The sequence below is a fragment of the Chrysemys picta genome, chromosome 6, assembly GCF_011386835.1.
Source record: "Chrysemys picta bellii isolate R12L10 chromosome 6, ASM1138683v2, whole genome shotgun sequence".
In the NCBI taxonomy this organism is placed as follows: Eukaryota; Metazoa; Chordata; order Testudines; family Emydidae; genus Chrysemys; species Chrysemys picta.
Window position 1 is genome coordinate 72,218,054 of NC_088796.1, and position 27,166 is coordinate 72,245,219.

General features: G+C 43.0%; 3 protein-coding genes across 4 annotated transcripts in view; 1 reads left to right on the forward strand and 2 right to left on the reverse strand.

Moving 5' to 3' along the window:
• Positions 1–2,043: 2,043 nt before the first annotated feature.
• LOC135984327 (uncharacterized) lies at positions 2,044–4,264 on the reverse strand. The gene is made up of 2 exons (XM_065599258.1): positions 4,119–4,264; positions 2,044–3,440 (listed from the first exon to the last, which is right to left on the reverse strand). Exon 2 carries the CDS (start codon positions 3,298–3,300, stop codon positions 2,170–2,172), a length of 1,131 nt encoding a protein of 376 aa, XP_065455330.1. The 5' UTR covers positions 3,301–3,440; positions 4,119–4,264; the 3' UTR covers positions 2,044–2,169.
• A 7,138-nt stretch (positions 4,265–11,402) lies between these two features.
• Positions 11,403–18,787, reverse strand: ATG12 (autophagy related 12). Its single transcript, XM_005300140.3, has 4 exons — positions 18,550–18,787; positions 17,735–17,871; positions 13,627–13,689; positions 11,403–13,081 (listed from the first exon to the last, which is right to left on the reverse strand). The coding sequence occupies exons 1-4, from the start codon at positions 18,716–18,718 to the stop codon at positions 13,022–13,024; spliced, it is 429 nt and encodes a 142-aa protein (XP_005300197.1). The 5' UTR covers positions 18,719–18,787; the 3' UTR covers positions 11,403–13,021.
• A 67-nt stretch (positions 18,788–18,854) lies between these two features.
• Positions 18,855–27,166, forward strand: part of AP3S1 (adaptor related protein complex 3 subunit sigma 1) — a 41,187-nt gene continuing 32,875 nt past the window's right edge. For both annotated transcript variants that reach the window (XM_005300139.5, XM_005300138.5), the window contains exons 1-2: positions 18,855–19,069; positions 25,349–25,440. In XM_005300139.5, the coding sequence (XP_005300196.1) occupies positions 19,001–19,069; positions 25,349–25,440 (161 nt within the window). In that variant the 5' untranslated portion in view covers positions 18,855–19,000. The remainder of the gene's footprint in view (positions 19,070–25,348; positions 25,441–27,166) is intronic.

The window sequence follows — 27,166 nt, forward strand, 5'->3', positions numbered from 1 at the left end:
CCCAGAATCGCAAGTGAGCTCAAGCATGGAGCGAATGGGAGACACTGGATCTGATTGCTGTATGGGGAGAAGAATCTGTGCAGGCAGAACTCTGATCAAAAAGAAGAAATGCTAATTTATATGCCAAAATCACACAGGGCATGATGAACAGAGGCTACAACAGCGACACACAGCAGTGCTGCGTGAAAATCAAGGATCTTAGGCAAGCCTACCAAAAGACAAAGGAGGCAAACGGTTGCTCTGGGTCAGAGCCACATACATGCCGCTTTTATGATCAGCTGCATGACATTCTAGGGGGGGGGAAACCTACCACTACCCCACCACTGTCCATGGACCCCTGCAAGGGGGAAGTCTCATGCAACACTGAGGAGGATTTTGTGGATGAGGAAGAAGAGGAGGAGGAGGAGGAGAAGGAGGAGAATGCGCAGCGGGCAAGCGGTGAATCCGTTCTCCCCAGCAGCCAGGACCTTTTCATCACTCTGGAGCCAATACCCTCCCAAGGCGGGATCCCCGACCCTGAAGGCAGAGAAGGCACCTCTGGTGAGTGCACGTTTGTAACTGCAGTACAGAGTTTAAAATCAATAGTGTTTAATGGTTGATTTGCTCTGAAGACTTGGGATGCATTCATGGCCAATACAGCTACTGGAAAAGTCTGTTAACGTGTCTGGGAATGGAGTGGGAATCCTCCACGAACGTCTCCAGGAAGCTCTCCTGGAGGTACTCTGAAAGCCTTTGCAGAAGGTTTCTGGGGAGGGCTGCCTTATTTTGTCCTCCACGGTAGGACACTTTACCTCACAAAGCCAGTAGCAAGTAATCTGGAATCATTGCAGCACAAAGCATGGCAAGGAATGGTCCTGGGTTTTGGTCGCATTCAAGCAACATTAGGTCTATATCTTTCTGTGTTAGCCTCTGGAGAGTGATATCATTCATGGTCACCTGGTTGAAATAGGGGAGCTTTTGTAAGGGAACAGTAAAAGGACCCCATTCATGCTGAGCTGTTTGCGCTTGGCTAAAAGGGATCATCCCTGAGAATAGCCACACGGCGGGGGGGGAGGGAGGGAGGGATGAAGGGATCATCCCAAATAGCCACGCAGAGGGGTGGGGAGAGTTGTGTGCTGCGTATCCACCTGAAAACCACAGCCCCTCCTTTTAAAGGGCAAACCCAACCCGCATTGCTTGGGAAAGGAGGGCGCTGCAGTTTGAAAACATTCCCACATGTTATGAAAGCATTAGAAGCCAAACCCACGTACCCTTTGGCTTACCATGGCTGCCTGGAAACCGAATTCTGTTGCCCAGCTGTGTGTGATGTGCCACCATACTGGTAGGCATGCAATATAAAAGGCAAAATGCAACCTTGTACCTAAAGCACATGTGCGGTCTGCTGTGAATTGCTTGATTCACTGTGAAAGAGTCTCCCTTTTGTTCTCAGAAATGTATCATCTTAAATTTTACTCTCCCGTTTTATCCCCCCACAGCTGCAAATGTTTCTATGCTCCCCCTATCATCTCCATCCCTGAGGTTATCTCAGATTAGAAGGTGAAAAAAACACATTTGCGATAACATGATTTCCGAGCTCATGCAGTCCTCCTGCACTGATACAGCACAGCTGAATGCATGGAGGCATTCAGTGGCAGAGGCCAGGAAAGCATTAAGTGAGCACGATGAGAAGAGGCAGGATGCAATGCTGAGGCTAAAGGGAGAGCAAACGGACATGCTCAGGCATCTGGTGGAGCTGCAGGAAAGCAAAGAGCACAGACCACTGCTGCATCCACTGTACAACTGCCTGTCCTCCTTCCCAAGTTCCATATCCTTCTCACTCAGATACCCAAGAACGCGGGAGGAGTGGGGGCCCTCCGGGCACCCAGCTACTGCACTCCAGAGGATGGCCCAAGCAACAGAAGGCTGTCATTCAAACAGTTCTGATTTGTAGTGTGGCTGCAATAAGCAATGTGGCCTTGTCCTTCCCTCTACCTCTCCTCCCGCACCCCACCTGAGATACCTTATCAATTATCTCCCTTTTTTTAATTAATAAAGAATGCATGGTTTCAAAACAATAGTGACTATTTCCTTTGCCAGCTGGGGATGGTGGTTGGCTTACAGGAAGTTAAAATCAACAAAGGGGGCGGGTTTGCATCAAGGAGAAAAAACACACAATTGTCACACCATACCCTAGCTACTCATGAAACTGGTTTTCAAAGCCTCTCTGATGTGCGGCGCACCTAGCTGTGCTCTTCTAATTGCCCTAGTGTCTGGCTGTTCAAAATTGGCAGCCAGGTGATTTGCCTCAACCTCCCACCCTGCCATAAACATCTCCCCCTTACTCTCACAGATATTATAGAGCACACAGCAAGCAGTAATAACATTGGGAATACTGATTGCAGTGAGGTCTAACATAGTCAGCAAACAGTGCCAGCGAGCTTTTAAACGTCCAAAGGCACATTCTACCACCATTCTGCACTTGCTCAGCCTATAGTTGAACTGCTCCTTATTGTCCAGGCTGCCTGTGTATGGCTTCATGAGCCATGGGAGCAAGGGGTAGGCTGGGTCCCCAAGGATAACTATTGGCATTTCAACATCCCCAACAGTAATTTTCTGGTCTGGGAAGTAAATCCCTTCTTGCAGCTGCTCAAAGAGCCCAGAGTTCCTAAAGATGTGAGTGTCATGCACCTTTCCCGGCCATCCCACATTGATGTCAGTGAAACGTCCCTTGTGATTCACCAGTGCTTGCAGCACCATTGAGAAGTACCCCTTGCAGTTTATGTACCGGTTGGCAAGGTGGTCCGGTGCCAAGATAGGGATATGTGTTCCGTCTACCGCCCCACCACAGTTAGGGAACCCCATTGCAGCAAAGCCACCCACTATGACCTGCACATTTCTCAGAGTCACTACCCTTGATAGCAGAATGTCAGTGATTGCATTGGCTACCTGAATCACAGCAGTCCCAACAGTAGATTTGCTTACTCCAAAGTGATTCCCGACTGACCGGTAGCACTCAGGCATTGCAAGTTTCCACAGTGCTATCGCCATTTGCTTCTCAACTGTCAGGGCAGCTCTCATCTTGGTATTCCTGCACTTCAGGGAGAGGGAAAGCAACTCACAGAGTTCCAGGAAAGTGGCCTTATGCATGCGAAAGTTTCGCAGCCACTGGGAATCATCCCATACCTGCAACACTCTGTAATCCCACCAGTCTGTGCTTGTTTGCCAGGCCCAGAATCGGCATTCCACTGTATCAACCAGCCCCATTGCTGCCATGATGTCCCAACTGCCACAGCCCGTGCTTTCAGGAACGTCTGTGTCCATGTCCTCATCACAATCATCCTCACGCTGATGTCTCTTTGACAGGTTCTGCACATTATTGCAGTATAATGTGTGAGGTGTTTACAATGCTTGCAACAGCAGCGGTGAGCTGAGCGGGCTTCATGCTTGCCATGCTATGGCGTCTGCATGGATAACCCAGGAAAAAAAGGCACAAAATGATTGTCTGCAGTTGCTTTCACAGAGGGAGGGAGGGAGGGAGGGGAGACTGATGACATGTACCCAAAACCACCTGCGACAATGTTTTTGCCTCATCAGATATTGGGATCTTAACCCATAATTCCAATGGGCAGCAGAGACTGCGGGAACTGTGGGATAGCTTTCCACAGTGCACCGCTCCATGAGTCGATGCTAGCCATGGTAGTGAGGATGCACTCCGCCGACTTAATGCGCTTAGTGGGGACATACACAATCGACCGTATCAAATTGATTTCTAAAAATCGTCTTCTATAAAATCGACCCAATTTCGTAGTGTAGACATACCCTCAGGGGCACTGACTCTAAGCTAGTCCCAACTGGTCAGGACTGGATTTTCCTGCCTTTGGGCTCTGGACATTCCATCTGTTTTCCCGCCCAAATCCCTGAAGGTTCTATCACCTCAGACTTGCTTGGTATTTCTATTTGGAACAGTCCAATTTTTCCCGCCTTAACATCTATAAAAGACTGACCCCCTATGTGGATGCGGGGCTGTCCATCTGAACTGTGCCTGTGCGCGGTGCGGTATGGGTCTCATTGTGGTTCTGACCATATCGATGAGAGTGACACCTATCCCGAAGACTCTGGAGAAGACCTTCAACACTTACCTTATCTTGCTGTTCCATCTCCGAAGGGCTTCTCTTCCACGGAGATCGCCATCCATCTGTTGGACTCTTCAGAGTTCCTCCTTGACAGCTTTCCACTAGCCTAATGGTCGTGTGCGGTAGTTTAGGTCCTGAGCACAATTGAGCAACTAGATTAAGTAGGAAGAAATCAATCTCTGTTATAGGGTACTTGGCCAAGGGAGGAATTTATCTGGATTTGGGCTTTATGCCCCATTGGAAGTCACTGTCACTATTGTTATTGGTTGTAAACCACAAACACAAACTAATATTTCCCCCTTCCCTATTAATTGTATTCTTATCCCTAAAAGACATCTCTTTGCTTTCACCTTACTTACCTGTCTCCTCTTCATTATACACCACACCTTTCCCTCTACCACACCTTATTTAGTCTAAGAGTTACACCTTTTCCCCCCTTTAAGGCAACACCTCTACTGATCATTATTTACCAATAATATCAAGTCTCTATAAATTCACTCAAGTTTCTATATATTTGCAAAAGAGGCATAGACCCTTCTGCCCAGTCAAGCGCAATATGTGGGTTCTTATCAGTTTAAGATAATGTGCCTCAAAGATTCTGGGAATACCACAGAATTCACTGTAAATAAGCAAACAGGTATATACAGCATAAAACATTTTATCAAGCAGATAATAAAAATGAACATATGTAAATAATATGCTACAGAGAATATTTCCTTATAAGTAGATGGTATTCTCCAGTAAGGCTCCAAAGCAATACATCTTACAATGTTGCTGTAATGTTTTGGACCCTTAATGGAGAATACTTTTTTTAAAATAAGGGCTGTACTAATAAAATTGAAAGTGTTTTGATTTACACCACACAAATGTCTGTGCCTTTTATCTCACATAAGGGTCTGCTCTAAATTCCCGTGGATGTCATTTACATAATGTATGATCCATTCGGTGAGAACCAGAAGCAAATGAAGCATGTCAGGGGTTGTTGCAAGCATAATTAAAACTCTACTATTCAGAAATATATAACAAACATCACAAGCATACTCAGTCACATAAGGAAACAATCACGCTATGAAACATATACGTCACATAGTGTGTGTTGTACACGCTTCACTAAGTCATGCTATATGTTGAATCATGTATTGCCCACTGAAACAGATACATTCACATTGACATATGCACTGCTGAGCGAAGCAAATTGGAGAGTTGTGATTTTCAGCTCCAGGCCCGCCCCCAGGACTATCCATAGCCATCAGTTTGTGCTCAGTCTGGGGATACATTATCCTGCTGGAAGTATGTGGTAAACCTTAGGTTTTCACTTTTTTTTTGTTTAATGAACATTGTGAGAAAACACATTTTTAAATAAGATATTCCACTCTCTCAATTTGCAACAGTTAAATAATGAGAAAATCAAATCTCCCTAAGCCTTCTCTCTAGAATAAAAACAAGGAGTCTGGTGGCACCTTAAAGACTAACAGATTTATTTGGGCATAAGCTTTCGTGGATCAAAACCTCACTTCTTCGGATGCATCCGAAGAAGTGAGGTTTTGACCCACGAAAGCTTATGCCCAAATAAATCTGTTAGTCTTTAAGGTGCCACCAGACTCCTTGTTGTTTTTGTAGATACAGACTAACATGGCTACCCCCTGATACTTTCTAGAATAGTTAGTGTGTGGTCTTCTATTTGGAGCCCCTCTTCTCTGCTTTGCAATTTTGCTGTTTTAGAAATTAACTTCTTCTTGTGCATTCCACTTCCCAGAGAAGGCAAGGATTATTAGCTCCGATACCAAGCCTAGAGAGTGTCAGATTTTTTCCCCCCATTTTAACTTCCCATATTGATTTTTCATTTTGATGTAGAAGTTGCAACTTTGATCTATTGTTTTGATATTTTTATGCTGCAGCACACCACACCATCTTTCGATACAGATATTTAGCAATTATATATAAAGTTTATTTAGATTAAGTTGACAGTTGTGAATGGGTATTCCGTAAGAGCCTATGAAGCAGGCAAGCTAATGTTAACTCACGTCTACCTGAGTCCAGTAGGTCAAACTCATCTGCTTAATTGATTTACATGGAGATTGCCCCAGGACTGTGGTAAATTTAGCAATGGAAATTATATTACTTTATATTATGTGTACTGTACCTTTAACTACCTAAAGACTATTTACGGACAGGCAGCCATCTCCTGTTCTGGCAGAGGAGACACACAAACATATTGTGCTCTCTCATGGGGACTTTACTTTTGTTCCTTCTTTGTGGTCTTTGATTAATATAAAAGTCACTTATGCTGAAAGTATATCTTTGTTCTTTGCATATGGAAAAACATACAAAGTTTAACACTGACTAACTTGCAGCTCATGCTGTTATCAAGGCTGATAACTTTGCTAGCCATCCTCATCAATGATCCATGGACAAGGAGCATTCCCCATTTTTTGGGGTCATTTTTCTAGAACCACACTTTAAACAGGGTTGAGAAGATCTTTGCTCAAATTGGCACTGAGTTGACATTAATACTTATAGACCAGTTGATTCTACACCTCTCTATTAAGAAGGTTGTAATTGAGGCAATTCCAGTTTCATTCAGTACCTCTGATTACCTTGTTTGCTATTCATTTAAATTAGTTTATATTTAATTTAAAAAACTAAATAGTACAACTTAATTTCTTATATAAGAAAATACTTATGGAATATTCATTCATATATTTTGATAAAAGGCAGGTGGCTTTTGGATAAAAGGCAGGTGGCCATACTGATTTTCTTAGGATACAGGAGCTGGTAGAGGATGTATAGGGCTGTTCAGGGAGATTTAAAAGGTTGACAGGAAATTACTCCTTCACTTAGTCAGAGGGTGGGTAGGTACTGCTTTTATCACTGCTTCTTTTTAAGATGTGAGAGGCTGTAAGGGGCAATCATCAGATGATTGGAATTCCAGTAGCATCAACAAGCTGACAAAGAGGATCTAGACTTCATTAGCTGGAAACTGAAATTATTTAGGAGTTGTAAGGAACAAGTTAGGTCCCTGGAGTCTGCATAGGGAGGAAGCAGTTGCTAGGCACAGAGTGAAATGTAGCATTTCTGTTAATTTGGAAATAATGAGAGGAAATATAAAAATACTTTACACCTTTAATAACACATTCAGAATATACTAAACCAAATGAAGTAGTTTAGACATTTACATCAACATTACCATCTGTGCAGATATAGCTGAAATACTGCACTATCAAATACTATTCCCGTAAGAAGTGACAAGGGGGAAAAATGGTACAGAGACTGTCACAGCAAGGCAAGATCAGATTATATTATCCTGATGCTGTATACCAAGTGAACTTCCATAGTCAGAACTACAGTTTAAAGCAACAAACAAGTTGACTAGGAAACAGTGAAAGTCAAATTTGATTTGACACTTGTCACACTTTTTAAAACTTTTCATAGATTCTAAGATCAGAAGGAACTATTATGATCATTTTGTCTGACTTCCTGCTTCATACATTTCATTCTGTAATTCACCCTATAATTCTACATCAAGCCCATAACTCCTAATTGAGCTGGAGCATCTTAGAAAGACATTCAGTCTTGACTCAAAAACTTCAAGTGATGGAGAATCCACCTCATTCCTAGATAAGTTGTTCCAATGACTAATTACCCTCTTGGCTAAAACTTTACACCTTATTTTTAGTCTGAGTTTGTCTAGTTTCAACTTGTAGCCATTGGATCTGGTTATACTTTTGCCAGATAGTAGCCTGGATTGAAAAGCCTTATATCAGAACCGTTTCCCTATAGACCACAATGAAGTCACCACTTAGCCTTCTCTTGAATAAACTAAATAGAATTTCTTCTCACCGTGAGGCAAGTTTTCCAGACCATTCACATAGAGCTCTTTTCTGAACTCTGTCCAATTTGTATTTTTAAAGTGTTGACACCAGAGCTGAAAACATTATTCCAGTAACTGTTTCACTAATGCTACACACAGTGGTAATACCACCTTTTCCTTACTTCTACTCTATATTCCTCTGCTTACACATCCAAGGATCGCACTAGCTATTAGCCACCACATCACATTAACAGATTATGCTCAGTTGATTATTTACTGTGGCCCCAAGTATTTTTTCTGAATTACTGCTTTCCAAAATACAATTCCCCATCCTATAAGTGAGACCTGCATTCTTTGTTCATAATGGTATGTATGACCTTATATACCTTTGGCTCCCCTTTAGCTGTGTAAAAAACAGCAAACAAAAACACCATGTTGTTCAAGGTTCAAGTGAACCCAGTTTACCAAACAAACCAGACTGTTCTGTAGAATTGAGCTGTCATTATTTATCACTTTGTGTCACTTGAAAATTTTACCAGCAATGATTTTATATGTTCTTGCTGATCACTGATAGAAATATTAAATAGCTTAGACCAAGAACAAATTCCTGGATGTACCCCGCTAGAAACACCCCCTTAGACGCCTCCCTATTTACAATTACTTTTTAATATTTATCAGATATTAAGTTTTTAATTCATTAATAGATTTATGGATTAGGTATAGTGGTATTTATTAATATCAGAATATACATGAGAGAGTCATTTGACTTACACGCATCTATGTATAACATGTAGGTATAGTTACTATATCAATAGTTACCTCTATCAATTCAGCTTTTAATGTCATAAAAAATAGTTTGACAAGACGTACTTGACATAAAACCATCTTGATTGCATCAATTATACTACCATTCTTTCTTTCTTTATTTTTTAACTGATTGCATCCCATATCAGCCTTTCCATGTTTTTGCCTTGGATCGATGTCAAGATAACTGGCCCATAGTTACTATGTAGCCTTTTTTTTTTTTTTTAAAGTTTGGCACAACATTAGCTTTTTCCCAGTCTCTAAAACTTCCCCAATGTTCCAAGATTTGTCAAGAATTAACATTACTCAACAGTTTTTCAGCCAATTTTTTTTAAACTCTTGAATGAAGGCTATCTAGTTCTGTAGATTTAAAAATGTGTAGGTTAACACATTAAATATTAAATTCATATCAGTTTCCAAATTATTTTGTCAGTTTTTCTGATATTTTTAGCCAAAATTTGAGAATAGAAGTAATTTCAGCATACAATTTGGTACTTCTTGGTCCAGATACATGAAACTGCACAGTAATGCCATGACGCCCATAAATTGCTCAGGCAGTCACATGACTATTGTATTTTCCTTCCATGCATTAAATGAACTTGGATTTTGAGAGGCTATATCACCACAGATACAGTTCTAGTTAATATCGTTTATGAAATGTATTTAAATAAGAAAAATGAAAATATGCATATTTTCTCTTACTTCTATTACAGTTTATCTTTTTTTCACTCATCCTACAACCCAAATGGATTCTAACGTTTTATTTACCCACACTGGTGAACACTCAGAGGTGGAGATTACCCATAGCAAGAAAAGGTGCATAATCAAGCTCCATGTGATTAAGAGCTTTAGGACTGGGCCATGATGTGTAAGATTTCCCTTAATTCCCCACAGATTAAGTCTGCCACCCCATCCTAGTGGGATGTCAATGGTCCCAGTCATCAACCTTCATGGTTTAATTTTATAATAAACCCTATCTAGTTTAAAAATATTTCAGTTTGTCACCTCTCACTCATCACATTTCATGATAAAGAAACTATCACTATTCTTATTTCCTTTACCATCTGTTGCCCTAGACTGTACTCCCTCCAATTTAGTTATGTATTTCTTCAGTTATACTGCATTAATTAACTCAGTGTCATTTAAACTATACATAGCTGAGATATTATTTTACAATTCATATTTCACCTCTTGACTAGATGCCTGATCTATCAAAATTATCCTGCCATATAGTTACCTCCCGTGTTTCTTAACCACGTCCTTCATTTTAGGCTCATCTGCAAATTGAGATATTACACATTATATTTAAATTGGTTTAGTCAAAGCTATATTTACTGTGGGGTTTCATTCCTTGCCAGATTCCACAGACCACACACTTCTGACTCAAATTCTTCTACCTGCTAGCCATTTATTCACTCACCTTAATAAGCTATGTGACTCACCTTTAGGAAGTTTATACAATAATCCATAATTTCAGACAGTCTCAGATAAAGAATTTCCCCTTTTAGGGAGGAGTTGCTATCTTGAATGATGGCATACGGATCACTGGTAATCTTCAGAGTGCTTTATTGTGGTCAATGGAGAGCTGGCCATTTGATCACTGCTAGAAGCAGCTGAAAAGAGGACCACCAAGAAGCCTCCCGGCTGTACCCTTGAAGCAAAATGCTGGTACATGTGAAGAGCTGTACTGAAAGGAGATTAAAAGACTAGCACTACCTCTCAGTGCCAGAAAGACAGAATAAGAATGAATTCATAGGAGAGGAACCAGAGCGAATAAGGGAATCACCCTAGACCCCACCAGTTAAGAGACAAAAAACTAAACATATTTTTTAGCTAACAAGTGGGGGAGGAAACGAACAACTGTCTAAGTCTATAAAAAGTGCAAATGCAAGGACAAACAGGAATGATTTAGTGTGGTCGAATGGACCTGCCAAGTCCTGAGGAAAAGCACATTTTATCTAAATAAATGAGATCTACCCCCTACTGCATCTTGGCAGGGGGTAGACTAGATGATCCTCACAGTCCCTTTTAACCCTATGATTCTAAGTTTGAAATAGGACAAAACTGAGCAAATTAATACATATGTTGAATGCAAGGAAACAGACACCTAACAATGAGATCTGTTACCACTGTAAAATAGCCCCCGAGGAAGCAAGAGAAGCCCCATCCCTTGCTTCATTTAAAACTCAAAAGGATAAAACTGATAATGCAGCAAGACGAACAATCCTGCAGTGGTAGGTGGATGGATAAGATGACTTATATCTCTTCCGCCTCTCATTTCTATTCTTTCCTTTTCTGCTTCTCGCATCATTCCACATGTCCATATGCACCACACCAGTAGTTTGATTAATTAAGACAACTGAGATGAACAGTCTCAGTCTAAAACTAATTAGAGAGAGCCAGGGTTGTGGTTTATCTCTTAGCCAACCACATTGCCACATAGAAGCCACAAGCTTGAGAGAAACCTAATCACATGTGTTTAGCAGGCAAAATGGGAATACAAAATCACTTCCAAAATCTATTGAAAAATGTGCAAATCTTTTTATCGTCAAGTACCCTCTAGTGGCTGTTCAAGGTTACAATTGCTTCAGAGCAACCCAATAGTTGGCTCTGAAAGAATAACAGGTATTTATTTTTCTGGTTTTGAATTTTAATCAAAGGGGCACTCATTTAACTGTTTTAGAATGTTTTTGTATTTATTGGAAGACGCCATTTCATAAATAAGGAATTATAAACTTGTGTGTATCAGTTTTCTAAAAATATAGTAATTAATACTAAAATAATTCATTTGGGAACAGATTTAGAACACACCTATTCATAATCCTTCAGAATTCTGATTGTCTAAATACAGACAGACACTTAAATACTCAACACATTTGCATAAATTAGAGATGGTTGCAACTTGGTTAGCTGAAATCAAAGAATTTTGATTTAGCTTTCAACATGAAAAAAGAAATACCGAGTTTATTAAAACATCCTAAATAGAACAAAAATTATGCATGCAGAGGTTGTAGCCACATTTTTGGGTAGCATATATTAGCAAGCAGCTAAATTTACAATTACATATTAATAGATTAGCAGACTGCGGATAATTCTTTAGTTTTCCTTCATGTTAATAAAAGGGGAAGTGATTTGGTAGAGGAACCTGATTAAGCCTTTGCCCATCCCCTAAACAGAGCTGTTTGGCAAGTCTCCTTTCCCACACAGGGTAGATGTCAGTGCATGGGTGGGATGGAGACTCAGTATCCTTCTTCCCGTTATGGTGATAGGAAGTCCTTTTCAGGAGAACCATTTCCTGTGATTACTTTGTGACAGTTATCAAAATATCCCAAAGTGGTGTTCCATTTCTTTTGATGGAACAGTGACAATACAGCAGGTGAAGCAGGGGACGAGGCGCATAAGTGGAAGTATGCTTACAGTAGGCTTTAGACATCCAACATTTATTTCCATGAAACTGAAAGAGTCAATAGCTGGGTCACTCTCTTTCTGCTGTTGCTGGTAGGTGAGAGCTGCCAGGGACATTTTTCCAAGTATATTATAGCTTTGGTGAAAATATTAAACAATTAGGAAAAAGGTAAGAAACATGTGTCCTGCTATTGCTAAAGGGAAAAATTAAAAAAAAAAAGTTCAGGAAACGCAGCTGTATCAAATACTCTCATAGCTTAAGGTGTGAGAGAGTATACAGTATGAAAATACTCCTTTTACCTTGTGTGCAACTGTTTATATATGTTACTTATGAGACAAACCTATAAAATACTTGCCTGAAGTGAGGCGTAAGTGAGACACTACACATTCAAAGTAAAGGCTTCACAACAGGTAAGAGATTAAACTGCACATAATAGAGATGAACATTATGTCAGAAGTAAACTGAATCCCCGAGCACAAGTGCAATAAGTATCCTTCCTAATAAAGGAAAGCTATATCCTCAATACAGTATTCAGAGCAATGGAGTTATGCAGTTCACAAGACATGAAATAATGTCCTTTCATATGTGGCAACCAAGGAGCTCTGCAGCAGGAAAGATGGCTCTGTTCTACGGATGGCACATGCAATTTTTTCCCCCACACTACAAATGACACAAGGAAGAAAGGCTACTCAGCCACGTAATTCTATGTAGCTCTTCTTTTATGCAAGTCATCTGCATCATTTTGTAGATAAATGCACAGAATAAAATAAATTCATAGGCAGTAATATACAATTCTCTTCAGCATGTCCATGGGCATTGTTTCTGAAGATTATCAGAGGCCTTTTCCTTTCTGAAGGCCAGTCCTGGGCATCAACGGCTGCTTACCATTCATCCCCACGCTTGAGATTTGCAGTAATGCAGTACAAGTTTGCCATCGCTTCCAAAACACTACAGGGGAAAGAAAAGGGAGTGGAGAAAGAGAAAACATAAGAACATAAGAAAGGCCGTACCGGGTCAGACCAAAGGTCCATCTAGCCCAGTATCCTGTCTACCGACAGTGGCCAATGCCAGGTGCCCCAGAGGGAGTGAACCTAACAGGCAATGATCAAGTGATCTCTCTCCTGTCATCCATCTCCATCCTCTGACAAACAGAGGCTAGGGACACCATTCCTTACCTGTCCTGGCTAATAGTCATTAATGGACTTAACCACCATGAATTTATCCAGTTCTCTTTTAAGAAAAGCAACAAGGGGTTAGATTACCAATGAAGCAGTCCATTCATGAATTAAACTATTACTATTGGACAAACGCATCATGAAACAGTGTCGCCTGTTAATACATTCATGCAATGTTATCCATGATGTTACAGAAATTCATGATGTCACCACTTTGGGCATGGCAGGCATATAGCAGATTTAAAAAGGAAGACAAGGGTACAGACAGTTTCTACTAAACAAATATTAAGAAAGAACAACACTCAAAACTAAAGTCACCTCATAGAGTGTCCCGACTTCCTGGTCTGGAGAAGGAGCAAAGGACTGATTCACATATATAAACTGTGAGGGAAGAAAACAGAAGGTGAAAAAATCTGCCTGGTGAGTTATCTTCTTATCTACGAGGAGCACTTCTTTGATCCGATGCCCCTGTCAGGGATGGGGTGAAGGTTACCTTCTGTTCACAGTATTTACCTCTCTTTACACCTTCAAAGTTCTGCACAGAGCCACCATCATTTACAGAGAGAGGTACTGCATGGAACCTAGAAATTCTGTTCTTTAACTTGCCAACTGGGTCTTTGCTGAAATAATGTGAGACAACCTCGCTTCCCCAGGTCTGAGCATGCTACGCCATTCGTACTAGGACCTGCAATCAAGCACTTGTCTTGCACACTGCCATCAAGCCCATGGTCTAGTCCTCGCTCTTTTGCTTTGAATATCCAACACCAAGACCTCCGGTCTACTGCAAAATTTTCTTGCATCAAACATACCCATGGAAACTTTTATCTAGGGGTGAAAGTAACATACAAGTCTTACTGGTACTTTCAGGGCCTTGGGGGGAAGGGGCTGGAGGGGGGTAAGCCTCCCCCAGCCAGCCCTTCTGCGCTGCCCAGCCTGCAACGCCCGGGGCTCTGGCGGTGATTTAAAGGACCTGGGGCTCCGGCCGCTGCCAGGGTAGCAGCGGCCGGGAGCCCTGGGCGCTTGTAAATTGCCAGGCCCCAGGGCAGCTGCCTATTTTGCCCCCGCCCCCTTCCCTCTCTAGTGAAGGCCTGTTAAATTGACAGCAGAATGCTCTCCGGTCAATTTCAGTACTCCACCTCTCCGAGAAGAGTAAGGTAAGTTGACAGGAGAGTGTCTCCCGTCGACACAGCGCAGTGAAGACACCGCCGTAAGTTGACCTAAGCTACATCGACTCCATTTACGTTATTCACGTAGCTGGAGTAGCATAATTTAGGTTGACTTATCCCACTAGTGTAGACAAGACCTAAGTACTGAAAACTTCTAAGGGTACATCTACACTACCTGCCGGATCAGCGGGTAGTGATCGATCTATAAAGGATCGATTTATCGTGTCTAGTGTAGATGATAAATCGATCCCCGATCGCTCTGCCGTCGACTCCTGTACTCCACCACGGCGAGGTCTTTTCATGTGTTTATGGTTGCTTTACATGATAACATTTCACCTGTCCTGTTTATGTAACACTTTAAAAATCAGCAAAAGGGTTATATAAATAAAATTTATTATGAAACAAAAGGCAAAAAACGATTATGTACACAGTTTAGTCCTATTCAGTGTCTACTCGGCGCTTCCTGGCTTGTCTCTTGTATTCATTAAACGGAGCATCTCTTGTCACTGTCCAGCAATAGTCTGCAAGCATTGATGGGCTCCATTTGCCCTGATGGCGTTTCTCCATTGTTGCAATGTCCTGGTGAAATCGCTCGTCGTGCTCGTCGCTCACTGCTCCGCAGTTCGGTGGAAAAAAATCTAGATGAGAGTGCAAAAAATGTATCTTTAGTGATATGTTGCAACCAAGGCTTTTGTATGCCTTGAGGAGGTTTTCCACCAACAACCTGTAGTTGTCTGCCTTCTTGTTTCCGAGAAAATTTATTGCCACTAACTGGAAGGCTTTCCATGCTGTCTTTTCCTTGCCACGCAGTGCATGGTCAAATGCATCATCTCGAAGAAGTTCACGAATCTGAGGACCAACAAAGACACCTTCCTTTATCTTAGCTTCACTTAACCTTGGAAATTTTCCACGGAGGTACTTGACAGCTGCTTGTGTTTTGTCAATGGCCTTGACAAAGTTCTTCATCAGACCCAGCTTGATGTGTAAGGGTGGTAACAATCTTCCTTGATTCAACAAGTGGTGGATGCTGAACATTTTTCCTCCCAGGCTCCAATGACTGTCGGAGTGGCCAATCTTTCTTGATGTAATGGGAATCTCTTGCACGACTATCCCATTCGCAGAGAAAACAGCAGTACTTTGTGTATCCAGTCTGCAGACCAAGCAAGAGAGCAACAACCTTCAAATCGCCACAAAGCTGCCACTGATGTTGGTCATAGTTTATGCACCTCAAAAGTTGATTCATGTTGTCATAGGTTTCCTTCATATGGACTGCATGACTAACTGGAATTGATGGCAAAACATTGCCATTATGCAGTAAAATAGCTTTAAGACTCGTCTTTGATGAATCAATGAACAGTCTCCACTCATCTGGATCGTGAACGATGTTGAGGGCTGCCATCACACCATCGATGTTGTTGCAGGCTACAAGATCACCTTCCATGAAGAAGAATGGGACAAGATCCCTTGGACGGTCACGGTACATGGAAACCCTAACATCACCTGCCAGGAGATTCCACTGCTGTAGTCTGGAGCCCAACAGCTCTGTCTTACTCTTGGGTAGTTCCAAATCCCTGACAAGGTCATTCAGTTCACCTTGTGTTATAAAGTGTGGTTCACAGGAGGATGGGAGAAAATGTGGATCCTGTGACATTGATGGTTCAGGACCAGAAGTTTCATCCTCTTCCTTGTCTGACTCAAGTGAGAATGATTCTGGTGCATCAGGAACCGGCAGTCCTTCTCCATAGGGTACTGGGCGTATAGCTGATGGACTGTTTCGATAATGCACAGTCCACTTTTTCTTCTTTGACACACCTTTCCCAACTGGAGGCACCATGCAGAAGTAACAATTGCTGGTATGATCTGGTGGCTCTCTCCAAATCATTGGCACTGCAAAAGGCATAGATTTCCTTTTCCTGTTTAACCACTGGCGAAGATTTGTTGCACAAGTGTTGCAGCATATGTGTGGGGCCCACCTCTTGTCCTGATCTCCAATTTTGCAGCCAAAATAAAGGCGATAGGCTTTCTTAACCATAGTGGTTATACTGCGCTTTTGTGATGCAAAAGTCACTTCACTACAAACATAGTAGAAGTTATCTGCACTGTTCACACAAGTACAAGGCATCTCTGCTCACTTTGGCTAAACAGAAATGTGTCCCTTTGCAAAATCAAACACTGACAAATAAGAGAGCACGACACTGTGTGATTTCTAGAGCTGATATAGGGCAATTTGTTCAGCAGAGTGATGTAAGCTTCATTGTGATTGCATCATCCATGACTTCTAGGAATAACATGATGCAATTCATATCATGTATGACGCAATACCAGCTTCAGATTGCATCATTCATTGTTTTGCCTAAAAAGCAAGTACTGTCCAAACCCAGTCATAGATTTATTCATCGATCCAGTCAAAGATGTATTTTAGTCATTTCTGGTTTAAATTGAGATCCCTTCCCTTTATAACTCACTTATCCTCCGCCATTCCCAAGTCAAGGGTCGTATATACTGACCCAATAGCACATCTTGAAAACTAGTGCCAGTCAACAATTTTAAGCATCATTTTCGTTCTCAGTGACCCAGAATTAGTAAAGTTTGACTACATTTATTTCAGAAGCATTTTGGCTGTAGAGCAGTGTTATTTATCATTTGTATTACCATAGTGCCTAGGAGCCCTGGGACCTCGGTGTGCTAGGGACTATACAAATACATAAGGAAATGCAATAGCTTTTATTTAATAGGAGGTTTTTGAGATATTTTTCCTGTATGCACTACACGATGTGTGTTTTCCTTATGTTTTATTATATATGTATTCCACTTCCTGTTAGACAGCCGAGTTTGTGCTTAGCATAGTTAGGCTAACCTCACAGCTATGTCAATGGAAAAATGCTTCTGGTAAAGTAGCTAACTTTGTTTTTGGAACTGGTGTTCCTACACTGATGGGAAAAAAACTCTTCTCTAGTGCAGGCTGTGTCTACATTCTAGGGTGATGCTATCATAGCTATGCCGGTATAGGCTCCATAGTCAGCAAGTACAACAAGCCCCTTTTTTTCTCAAGTACCCTGTGGAGAGTTACCTCATCACCATACAAAGCAACTTACACAATTAAGAAGCAGGCAACATGATGCCATCACTGATCGCAGCCTTGCCAGCTCCACACGTCCCGCACTTCATCACCTAACTGCTATCCCCTTTTTCACCCTGACACCAAGCAGCCCTAGGATCTGCCGCTTCTTTCCCCAGCTTAGAGGATACAGGTCACGTACCAGCTGCTCAGAGGCCACCAGCTTGAGGAACTTTTTGATGAAGTCAACGAGCCCCTGGATGGTGCGGGTCCTCTCCACGGTCCACTTCTTGGTCTTCATGATCGGCGTGTCCCCCACAGCCTTCAGCAGGACGTCAACTAGGGCGAGAGCAGAGACTGAGCGCGGTGGACGGGGCGCGAAGGAAACCAGCCGCTGCGCACCTGGGCAGAGGCAGGAGCCCCGCCCCAAGCCATAGGCAACCCGCCTCAGAGACAGCTCAGCAGCTACAGCCCCAGCCCCGCCCAACCCTCCGTGCCGGGAGAAGCTATTAGCCGCTGTCCTGCTGTCCCACCCGCGGCCGGGAGATACCAACGCGCCCGTACAACAGGCCTGGAGCATTTCCTCCCCTCCCCCGCCGCACACGATCGTATCCTCTGCCTTTTCCTAATTGGTTAAGCTAGCTGAAGTAGTTTCAGAGTAGCAGCCGTGTTAGTCTGTATCCGCAAAAAGAAGAACAGGAGTACTTGTGGCACCTTAGAGACTAACAAATTTATTAGAGCATAAGCTTTCGTGGACTACAGCCCACTTCTTCAGATGCATATAGAATGGAACATATGCATATGCATCTATATGCATCCGAAGAAGTGGGCTGTAGTCCACGAAAGCTTATGCTCTAATAAATTTGTTAGTCTCTAAGGTGCCACAAGTCCTCCTGTTCTTCTTTTAGCTGAAGTAGGCGGCTCACTCTTTTCCCCGATTGGCCAAAGCACCTGGCAATCAGAGCGATCGACCGTTCTCACCCCGCCCCCCAGGGCAATAATTCCTTTTCCTATTACTTTTCTTCTTGGAGTCCTCGGCAGGTTCCTCGGTCACCGGGGAGCCGGCTGAAGGGGGAGCCGGCTCGGCAACCCCCACCACAGCTCCCCTATCCGGGGGCTCTTCTCCACACTCGCTTCGGCTACCGTCCTGAGGAGAGAGAGGCAGCTGCTCCTCCACTTCCGCCATACTGCTTACAGGCAAGTAAGGGCGGACGTGACGTGAACCATATTAACTCCTGGCAGTGGCCACTGAGAGCACGTGACCGTAGGGTACTACTCCTGGCGGATGTTGACACTCTCAATGAGCCGCACCACCTTGTCAGGTGACTCCGTGTCACGTGGGTAGCGGGAACGGTTCCGTTTCCGCTCTGGGCGCGAATAGCGGGGGAGCTGCTACTAGTGTGAAGGGGGAGGGGCAGAGCTCGCAGTGACCCGGCCGGCTGGAGCGGCCATCTCCCGCCGCCTCACCATGATCAAAGCGATTCTCATCTTCAACAACCACGGCAAACCCCGGCTCTCCAAGTTCTACCAGCGCTATGTACGGGGGGCGAGCGGGCGGGGCCAGGGCCAGTCCTGGGCCCAGGGGTTATGTACAAGGGGGTCTCTCTCTGAGGTGGTCCCGCACTAGGGGAGCGGCCAGTCCTGGGCATCAGGGGGGCTGTTGAGAGGCGGGGTGGAGATGGGGATACGGGCAGTAGCGAGGAGAGGGAAGGGCAGGGTAATGGGTTTGTGCCTTGGACTGCCTCCCCCATCAGGGTGTAGCCCCTGCTCTGTGGGACGGTGCAGTTATTAGCCGGCAGGCCTCTGGGAGCGCAGCTCAGAGGTGACCCCTTGTCACTCTGCCCCCTTCCCAGCACCTGGTGGTCTGAGCTATGGGTCTAGGCGGCTCTTGTGCAGGGTGGCTGATGCAGGCTCCCTGTAGGCTGGGTGGCGACTTCTCACTGGTAGGTGGTTGGATATTGGAGGGTCTTGGTGTCAGCAGGCATTAATGTGCTCTGGGTCTCTTTGGGGTTGGTGGCCCATGCCTGACTTTAGGGCTTGTCTGCACTAGGAAGTCTTATTGCTTAAACCGTGTGGGTATAATTAAAGCAGTAATCCCTCTAGTGTAGATGCAGTTAAACTGGTATAAAAGTGCTTATACAGGTATAGTTTATTCTGTAGTCGGAAGGGAAATACATTTTACCAGTTTTAGGCATCTTTGTACTGTTGTAACTGCATCCATAGTGGGCTTAAAATAGTATCAATATAATAATACAAATCACATCCCTATCTGACATACCCATAGTGTAGTCCAGAGCTTAGAACTGTATCTACAATACAGTAGTTGATTATGGCAGTGTAAATTAGCCGAAGTCATGTGTGACCAATACTGAGCTCCCAGTAACACTGATTGATACTGACTATGTGATAAGCTGGGATGATTTTCCAGTACATTGATTAGATGCAGACCTGGACCTGAGCTAAATATCCAATTCTGACCACCTTTTAATTTTTTGGGGGGGTTGGGGTCTAATTCATTTCCAAATTTGGTAACTCGGGATCTCTTATAATTTGGGGTAAAAGGCAATGTTCCCTCTTAATTTTTTACATCCATGTGCTGAATGAATTTTGTAAAGTGCACTAATATGGAGATGATGTGTGGTGGGAGTGGGGCCAAGGGGTTTGGAGTGTAGGAGGAAGCTCGGGGTGGGGAGTGGTGAGGGCTCTGGTGGGGTGTGCGGGCTTGAGTGGGGCTAGAGGTGTGGGCTCTGGGGTGGGGCTGGGGATGAGGGGTTTGGGTGCAGGAGGGTACTCAGGTCTAGGGCAGAGGGTTGGGCTTGGGGTACAGGGGGGTGAGGGCTCTGGCTGTGGGGGTGGGGTCTGGGGTGGGGCCAGGGATGAGGGGTTTGGGGTGCAGACTGCCCTGGGGCTGTGATGGAGAGAGAGGACTTAGAGGGAACTTAGGTAAGAGGATGTTGGACAGACAGAGGATGGACACTGATAATAGGTTTCGTGTTAAGGTTTTTAGTGGAACTGTGGGTTTCTAATATTTCAGACATTAAAACAGTAGTCTTAAATACTCATTTAAAATAGTTATGTCTGTTTAATGTGTTTGAATCATAATTCTTTTAAAAATTTAAAATTAATTTAAAAATCATGATGGGTGATAACGTGGTTTATACTGTTTTCTTCTGATATGCCATACTGTCTTAAAATTAGAGGTGCGATGTAGAGACGTTATATGTTCTTCTTTGAAATATAAGAAAATATATTCAAATCAATTACTTTTCCCAAAGTACTTTTTTAACCTCTTATAACCTAATTGATTCAGAGCTGACCAAATTTATAAAGAGACAGAGCTCAGCCATTTGCTGTTCCTTTTTGCACACCATCCCAAAATATTGCACCAACCTGTATATGAAATAATACTGAGCAGCTTATGTCCAGTACTGTTAAATAATTATTCTAAACCAAGTGGGTTTTTTTGAGAGATGACTTTACAAAAAAAAAAAAAAAGACGCTTTCAAGCTTTCCCTCCCGCCCCCACTGACAATTTTGTTTGACCAAAAATCATTCATACACTACTTCTGTAATAAGTAGTTCAATTTCAAAACAAAATTTATTTTAAAGGTGAAGGAATGTAGAATTCTGACTTCCAATAAAAGTGATTTACAGCTTTAACTGTGGAGTCATTACTGCAGATTTATAGTAATTGTCTAAAATATTGAAAAAAGAATTAAAATCTTAGATAATATGCTTTGGAGAGTTCTTTTACATTCCTTTCTGTATCTCTTGTGCAGCATTATGTGCCTCTTTAGTGACAGAGATGCTAGCATTGAGAAGGTGAGAAAAAGGCTTAAGGCCTTTGGTAGAGGTCAGTCAGCAAATTTTTTTTCTGTAAACTCCTATAGTATTAGAAAAGTGATGATTCTCATATAAAGGGAAAAAAAATAAATGAACAGCAGCAGATGCACATATATTTTTTTAATCTGTGAGAAAGTGAATTTCTTACCAGCTGAAAGTGAAGTTTGTGGAAAATTCTATGTAAATATGTGCTTTGGAGTCAGGCATTACCACCACAGGCTTGATCGGGGAATTAACAAAAGAGTTAACCCAGGATAAAACTAAAGGATAAGCTTTTAAGCTGTGTGTTGTATTTCCCATCTGTGGAGTTACCATTGGATGTAGAGAAATACACAAGAACATTGTTGTCTTTAGCAAAATTACATAAATATAGATATTAAAAGTACACCTCTACCCCAATATAACGCGGCCTGATATAACATGAATTCGGATATAATGCGGTAAAGCAGCGCTTCGGAGGGCGGGCTGCACACTCTGGCAGATCAAAGCGAGTTCGATATAACACGGTTTCACCTATAACGCAGTAAGATTTTTTTGGCTCCCGAGGACAGTGTTATATCGGGGTAGAGGTGTAGTACCAATTGAAAGAATTTCACTTTTGACATCTATAGCTAGTCAGTCAAATACACAAAGGTTGCATTGTTCAGAATTATATAACTTCATAAGTTTTACTGTTAAAAATATGTTTTATCAAGGACATACCTTTGCAGAAATGCCGACTATGGCTCATTGGGTTGCACTGCCAGTGTTTAATAAACGAGTACATTGCTGGCAGAAAACCATTCTCTCTGAGTGAGAGAATTTCATCCCCTACCCTGGAAAAGAGAAGCTGGCGAAACTATAACATGGGTCAAGAAACCCACTACCTCTTCTTAGCACCTATCATCCAGCAAACTGATTATCTTGATTTACCATTTCAAAATTAAAATGTATGTGAAGAGTTTCAGGCTGGCTTTGTCTGTAAGACTTTAATTTCATTTTTTGTGTGTGTGAATCTTTCTTTCCTTTTCCCAATTTCAAATGGGGGATTTCAGAAATTTCAGGGAAGAGATTTTGTTGTTTTCTTTTATCTGTCAATCTTATGGTGATTGTTACTTGGATTGGTAGAAATGGACTTGAATATAGGAAACTCTTACTAAAATGAAGCAATTCACTTCTATTTTCTCTTTCCTATCCTAAGATTTATTTCATCGCTGATTTTTGTGTGTGTGTGTATGTCTCCTTGCTATTGTCCAGAACTGATTCAGCTGCAGCAGCGCTGGGAAAAGTAGGGGGATGGCTTTGTGGTTGCCCACCTTTTTCTGAGCTGCATTTGTCCAAAGAACTGAAGGACAGTGGGGTTGCTCCCACTTGACATGGACTTGTTGCTGTCCCATCCTGTTAAGTAGGATTATTTTGCCTGAGGAGCAGTAAAATTGTGGGAGCACTTAAAAGCTTCACAATTCCAATAATCTTGCAGCAACTGTAAAACACTAATTACTTTGATCCATAGTTTAGTGACAGTAGAATTTACGGTAGACTCTCAGAGTTACGAACACCTTGGGAATGGAGGTTGTTCGTAACTCTGAGCAAAATGTTATGGTTGTTCTTTCAAAAGTTTACAACTGAACATCAACTTAATACAGTTTTGAAACTTTAGTATGCAGAAGAAAAATGCTACTTTCACTATTTTTTTAGTAGTTTACTTTTAACACTACTGTACTGTATTTGCTTTTTTTGGGTCTCTGCTACTGCCTGATTGTGTATTTCCAGTTCCAAATGAGGTGTGTGGTTGACTGGTCAGTTCATATCTCTGGTGTTCATAACTCAGGTTGTACTGTAGTTACTGTTACTTTGAATAAATGTGTGTGTGATCACTGCTTTGTTTACAGTTTCTTTCTACAGATCTACAACTTGTTTAGTATGCCCTAGGCACTGTGATAAGTCTTTTTTTGTTTGTTAGTTTACCTAACAACATGTCCACAATATATTATTTAATTTTGGCCCAGAATGTAGCCACACTGTGCACCAATGCAGCTCACCCTATGCTTGAAATTGGGGTGAGCTGCACTGTGCAAATCCAGCTTTCCTTGTCTACACTAGTGTTTTGCACCATTACAGTAACAGCTGTCACTGGAATTAGGACGAAAAACCACAGTTCAGTAGAACAACAGGTTCTTTGTCTGGGTGAAAAATTACAGATATATGAATGAAACTAAGCAATTTAAATGAAAATATTTTCCAAAGTGCAGGTCCTCTGCAGTTTAAAACCAAACACTTCTGAATTGTGCTAGAAAACTGCCCTTTCCTAAAGTCTTGTGAAGGCGGAGGGTATGTCTACATAGCAAAGAAGAACCTGTGGCTGGCCTGTGCTAGCCGACTCAGGCTCAAGCTGTGAGGCTGTTTCATTGCTGTGTAGACTTCCAGGTTTGGGATGGAACCTGAGTTCTGGGACCCTCCCACCCTGCAGGGCTCTAGAGCCCAGGCTCCAGCCTGAGCCCGGAAGTCTAAACAGCAATGAAACCGCCCAAGCTCCGTGAGCCCAAGTCGGCTGTCATGGGCCAGGTGCAGGTTTTTGTTTGCTGTGTACAGATACCCTGGGAGGAGGAGGATAACTTTACATTTTGGGTAATTGTGACTTTAATTGAATGGAGTGTTATGACAGAAATATGTTCTGCATACAATTGTGGGTGATGCCTGCAATTTCTCCCTGTTTCTTGAACTCCATATTTGAGAACTTGTAATATGGTGCAATTTCAGAGGAAGCTTCTAGTATTTAGTGAACCTAATTTATATTTAGGACATGGACTGACTGACATGTTGCTAAGCAGTAAGAAAGATATTATTCTTAAATGAAGTTATTCAGCTTCTGTTTTTTGGGGAGTGGGGGACTATCTGAAATTCTAAAAGCTCAGCTATGCTAAGAAATGTAAAAGAAAAAGAACATGAAGGTTACATGTTAATTTGAAGAATAGCCTCCCTCCCCACCCGCTGCCAGTAACATAATTATGGAACTTAATGGCTATGTATCATTGATTTCCCCAGCTTCACTTGAATTTAAAAGCTACCTGGTGCATTGAATAAGTACTTCATAATAGCTACTGGAAAATGCTCATTAGTTACCAATGTGACTTCCAGTGCTTGTATTTTAAGTCTCTTTAATTACACACTTTTCCCCCCTTCTAAAAGGCAGAACAATGTGTGTGTTCTGGTCAGTAAAAGTTAGGATTGCACTCTTAGAGGATTTTGCAGATTTAGGTCTAAGTGGAACAAAACCCAGTTCTGGAGACAAACCTCTCTTGTCTCTGCTAGTGAAGGTATCTGATGCACTGCACTGAGTATAATGTGTCATCTTTTGTCAAGCTTATAAAATACGACACTGATAGATTCCAAGGCAGAAGGGACCAGGTGCTCATCTAGTCTGACTTCCTGTATTCACAGGCATCAATATATAGTTTTAAAACTGGTTTAAGAGCATCAATCAGGGGGTTGCATTGCTTTAACTAAAAACATAGATTCAGTTAAACTGGTGCAAATTTGTTTGTAGACAAGATCTAAAATTAAAAATAACGTTCTGTTCAGTCTACAGTACAGTTATCAGAGATGTTTCTGGGGATAGTTCTACTCAAAATAACTTGTCCTAAAGGTTTATGTTAAATCAGTGTAGGGTTTTTGAGAGCAGTAAAACTTTTTTACTGTTGCAACTTGTTTAACAGCTTTGTTCAATCTAGTTTAGAAAAATTTCGCCAACAGCTTTGTTCAATCTAGTTTGGAAAAATGTTGCTATATTGCTTAATGACAGACCTCAAAGATAATGAAATAGTGTTACAAGAAATTGAGGGTATGGACTTCGGGTGACTGATTAGAAGGCAGCAAAGTCGATTGTCTTGTTAGTGCTATTAGTAAAATGGAGTGCAAACTATATGAGCTATAAATATAAATTACTTTAACTAATCCACTTTAGTCTGATAGTAAAATAATTATTTTTTCACAGAGTGAAGATACACAGCAACAAATTATCAGAGAAACTTTCCATTTGGTATCCAAACGTGATGAAAATGTTTGTAATTTCCTGGAAGGAGGCTTGTAAGTATTAGAATTTTCTGTTACATTTTAGTATTAATGAATAGCAAAGGATGTCACAAAAACCTTCAAGAGTACCATATTTTAGAGCAGTAATTTAGTTAAAATTTCTTTCTAAATATTTCTAATACACCCATAAGAAAGGCCATACACCAGTCTCCATTGTATCTAGGTACTAAATACACTGTTACAGTTAAGTAGCTATAACTATCTTCTGTTATAAAGTGTTCTCCAACTTTAACAAAATATTTCTTCTAGGGCTTTGTCTATTGTACAGCTGTAACTGAATTAGGCGATATGGTTACAACACACCTGTCCCTGATCCGGAGACAATACAGAAAAAAATATATAGAAGCCAAGATGGAACCTAACTATATTCCCAAAGCCCAGCTAAAGCCTTGAGGTCAACCTAAGAGACTGTTTCCACTACACCGGGGGGGCCAGCCTGAGCCTGAGAAGGAGCCAGAATTTACCAATGTACATTGCCAAAGAGCCACAGTAATACGTCAGCAGCCCCCCTATCAGCTCCCTCCGTTCCCGGCACCTCCCACCCACCGGCAGCCCCGCTGATCAGTGCCTCCTTCTCCCTCCCCACACCTCCTGATCAGCTGTTTTGTGGCATGCAGGAGGCTCTGCTGGGGGGAGGAACGAGGGCATGGCAGGCTCAGGGGTGGGGGCGGGAAGGAGTAGAGTGGGGGCAGGGCCTGTGGCAGAGCCAGGGGTTGAGCAGTGAGCACACCCCCTTCCCGGCACACTGGAAAGTTAGCGCCTGTAGCTCCATCCCCGGAGTCGATGCCTATACAAGGAGCCGCAGGTTTGCCACCCCTGCACAATACCATTGCGAAACTTGAAATCAGTGACAGCTCTTCTACTGGGTACTTAGGCCTGAGCGCCTAATATTTGGATGCTGTGTGCTCTTGATAGAGGGTTCCTGGCCTAAAGATTCCAATGGCTTTCTGCCAGAGTCCAAGTTTGCTGTTCTGTAGAGCAGTGGTTTGCAAACTTTTTTTTCTGGGGACCCAGTTGAAGAAAACTGTTGATGCCCGTGACGCAACGGAGCTGGGGGATGAGGGGTTTGGGGTGTGGGAGAGGCTCAGGGCTGTGGCAGAGAGTTGGGGTGCTGGGGTGAGGGCTGTGGATTGGATCCGGGAATGAAGGGTTCAGGGTGTGGGAGGGGGCTCTGGGCTGTGGTAGGGGGCTGGGTTGTGGGAGAGGATCAGGGGTCTGGGCTGGGGCCGGGGATGAGGGGTTTGGGGTGCAGGAGGGGCTCCGGTTTGGGGGGGGGTCAAGGCTGGGGCAGGGGGTTGGGGTGCGGGAGGGGGTGAGGGCTCTAGGCTGCAGGTGAAGGCTTTGGGGGTTCGGGGATGAGGGGTTTGGACTGCAAAAGGGGTTCCGGGTTGGGGGGGCCCCTCAGGGCTGGGGCAGACGGTTGGGGTGCAGGAGTGGGTCAGGGCTCTGGGCTGGGAATGCAGGGCTCTGGATTGAGGCCGGGGATGAGGGGTTTGGGGTGCAGGAAAGGCTCCAGGTTTGGGGGGGCTCAGGAGGGGGGGCAGGGGATTGGGGCACAGACTTGCCTCCGGTCAGCAGCGCAGCTGGGGTGCTAAGGCAGGCTTCCTGCCTGTCCTGGCACCGCAGACCGCGCTGTGCCCCGGAAGCGGCCAGCAGTAGTCCGGCTCCTAGGCGGAGGCACGCAAGCAGCTTTGTGCAGCTCTTGCCTGCAGGCAGTGCT

Bases quoted from the DNA above. Each gene is read 5' to 3' on its own strand.
- LOC135984327 (XM_065599258.1), bottom strand. From the start codon at position 3,300: ATGGACACAGACGTTCCTGAAAGCACGGGCTGTGGCAGTTGGGACATC.
- ATG12 (XM_005300140.3), bottom strand. From the start codon at position 18,718: ATGGCGGAAGTGGAGGAGCAGCTGCCTCTCTCTCCTCAGGACGGTAGC. The intron at 17,872-18,549 runs GTAATAGGAAAA...CTCTCGCCCTAG, and splicing joins CGAGGACTCCAAGAAGAAAA to TTGACGTCCTGCTGAAGGCT. The intron at 13,690-17,734 runs GTACGTGACCTG...CTTCCCTCACAG, and splicing joins TGGTGGCCTCTGAGCAGCTG to TTTATATATGTGAATCAGTC.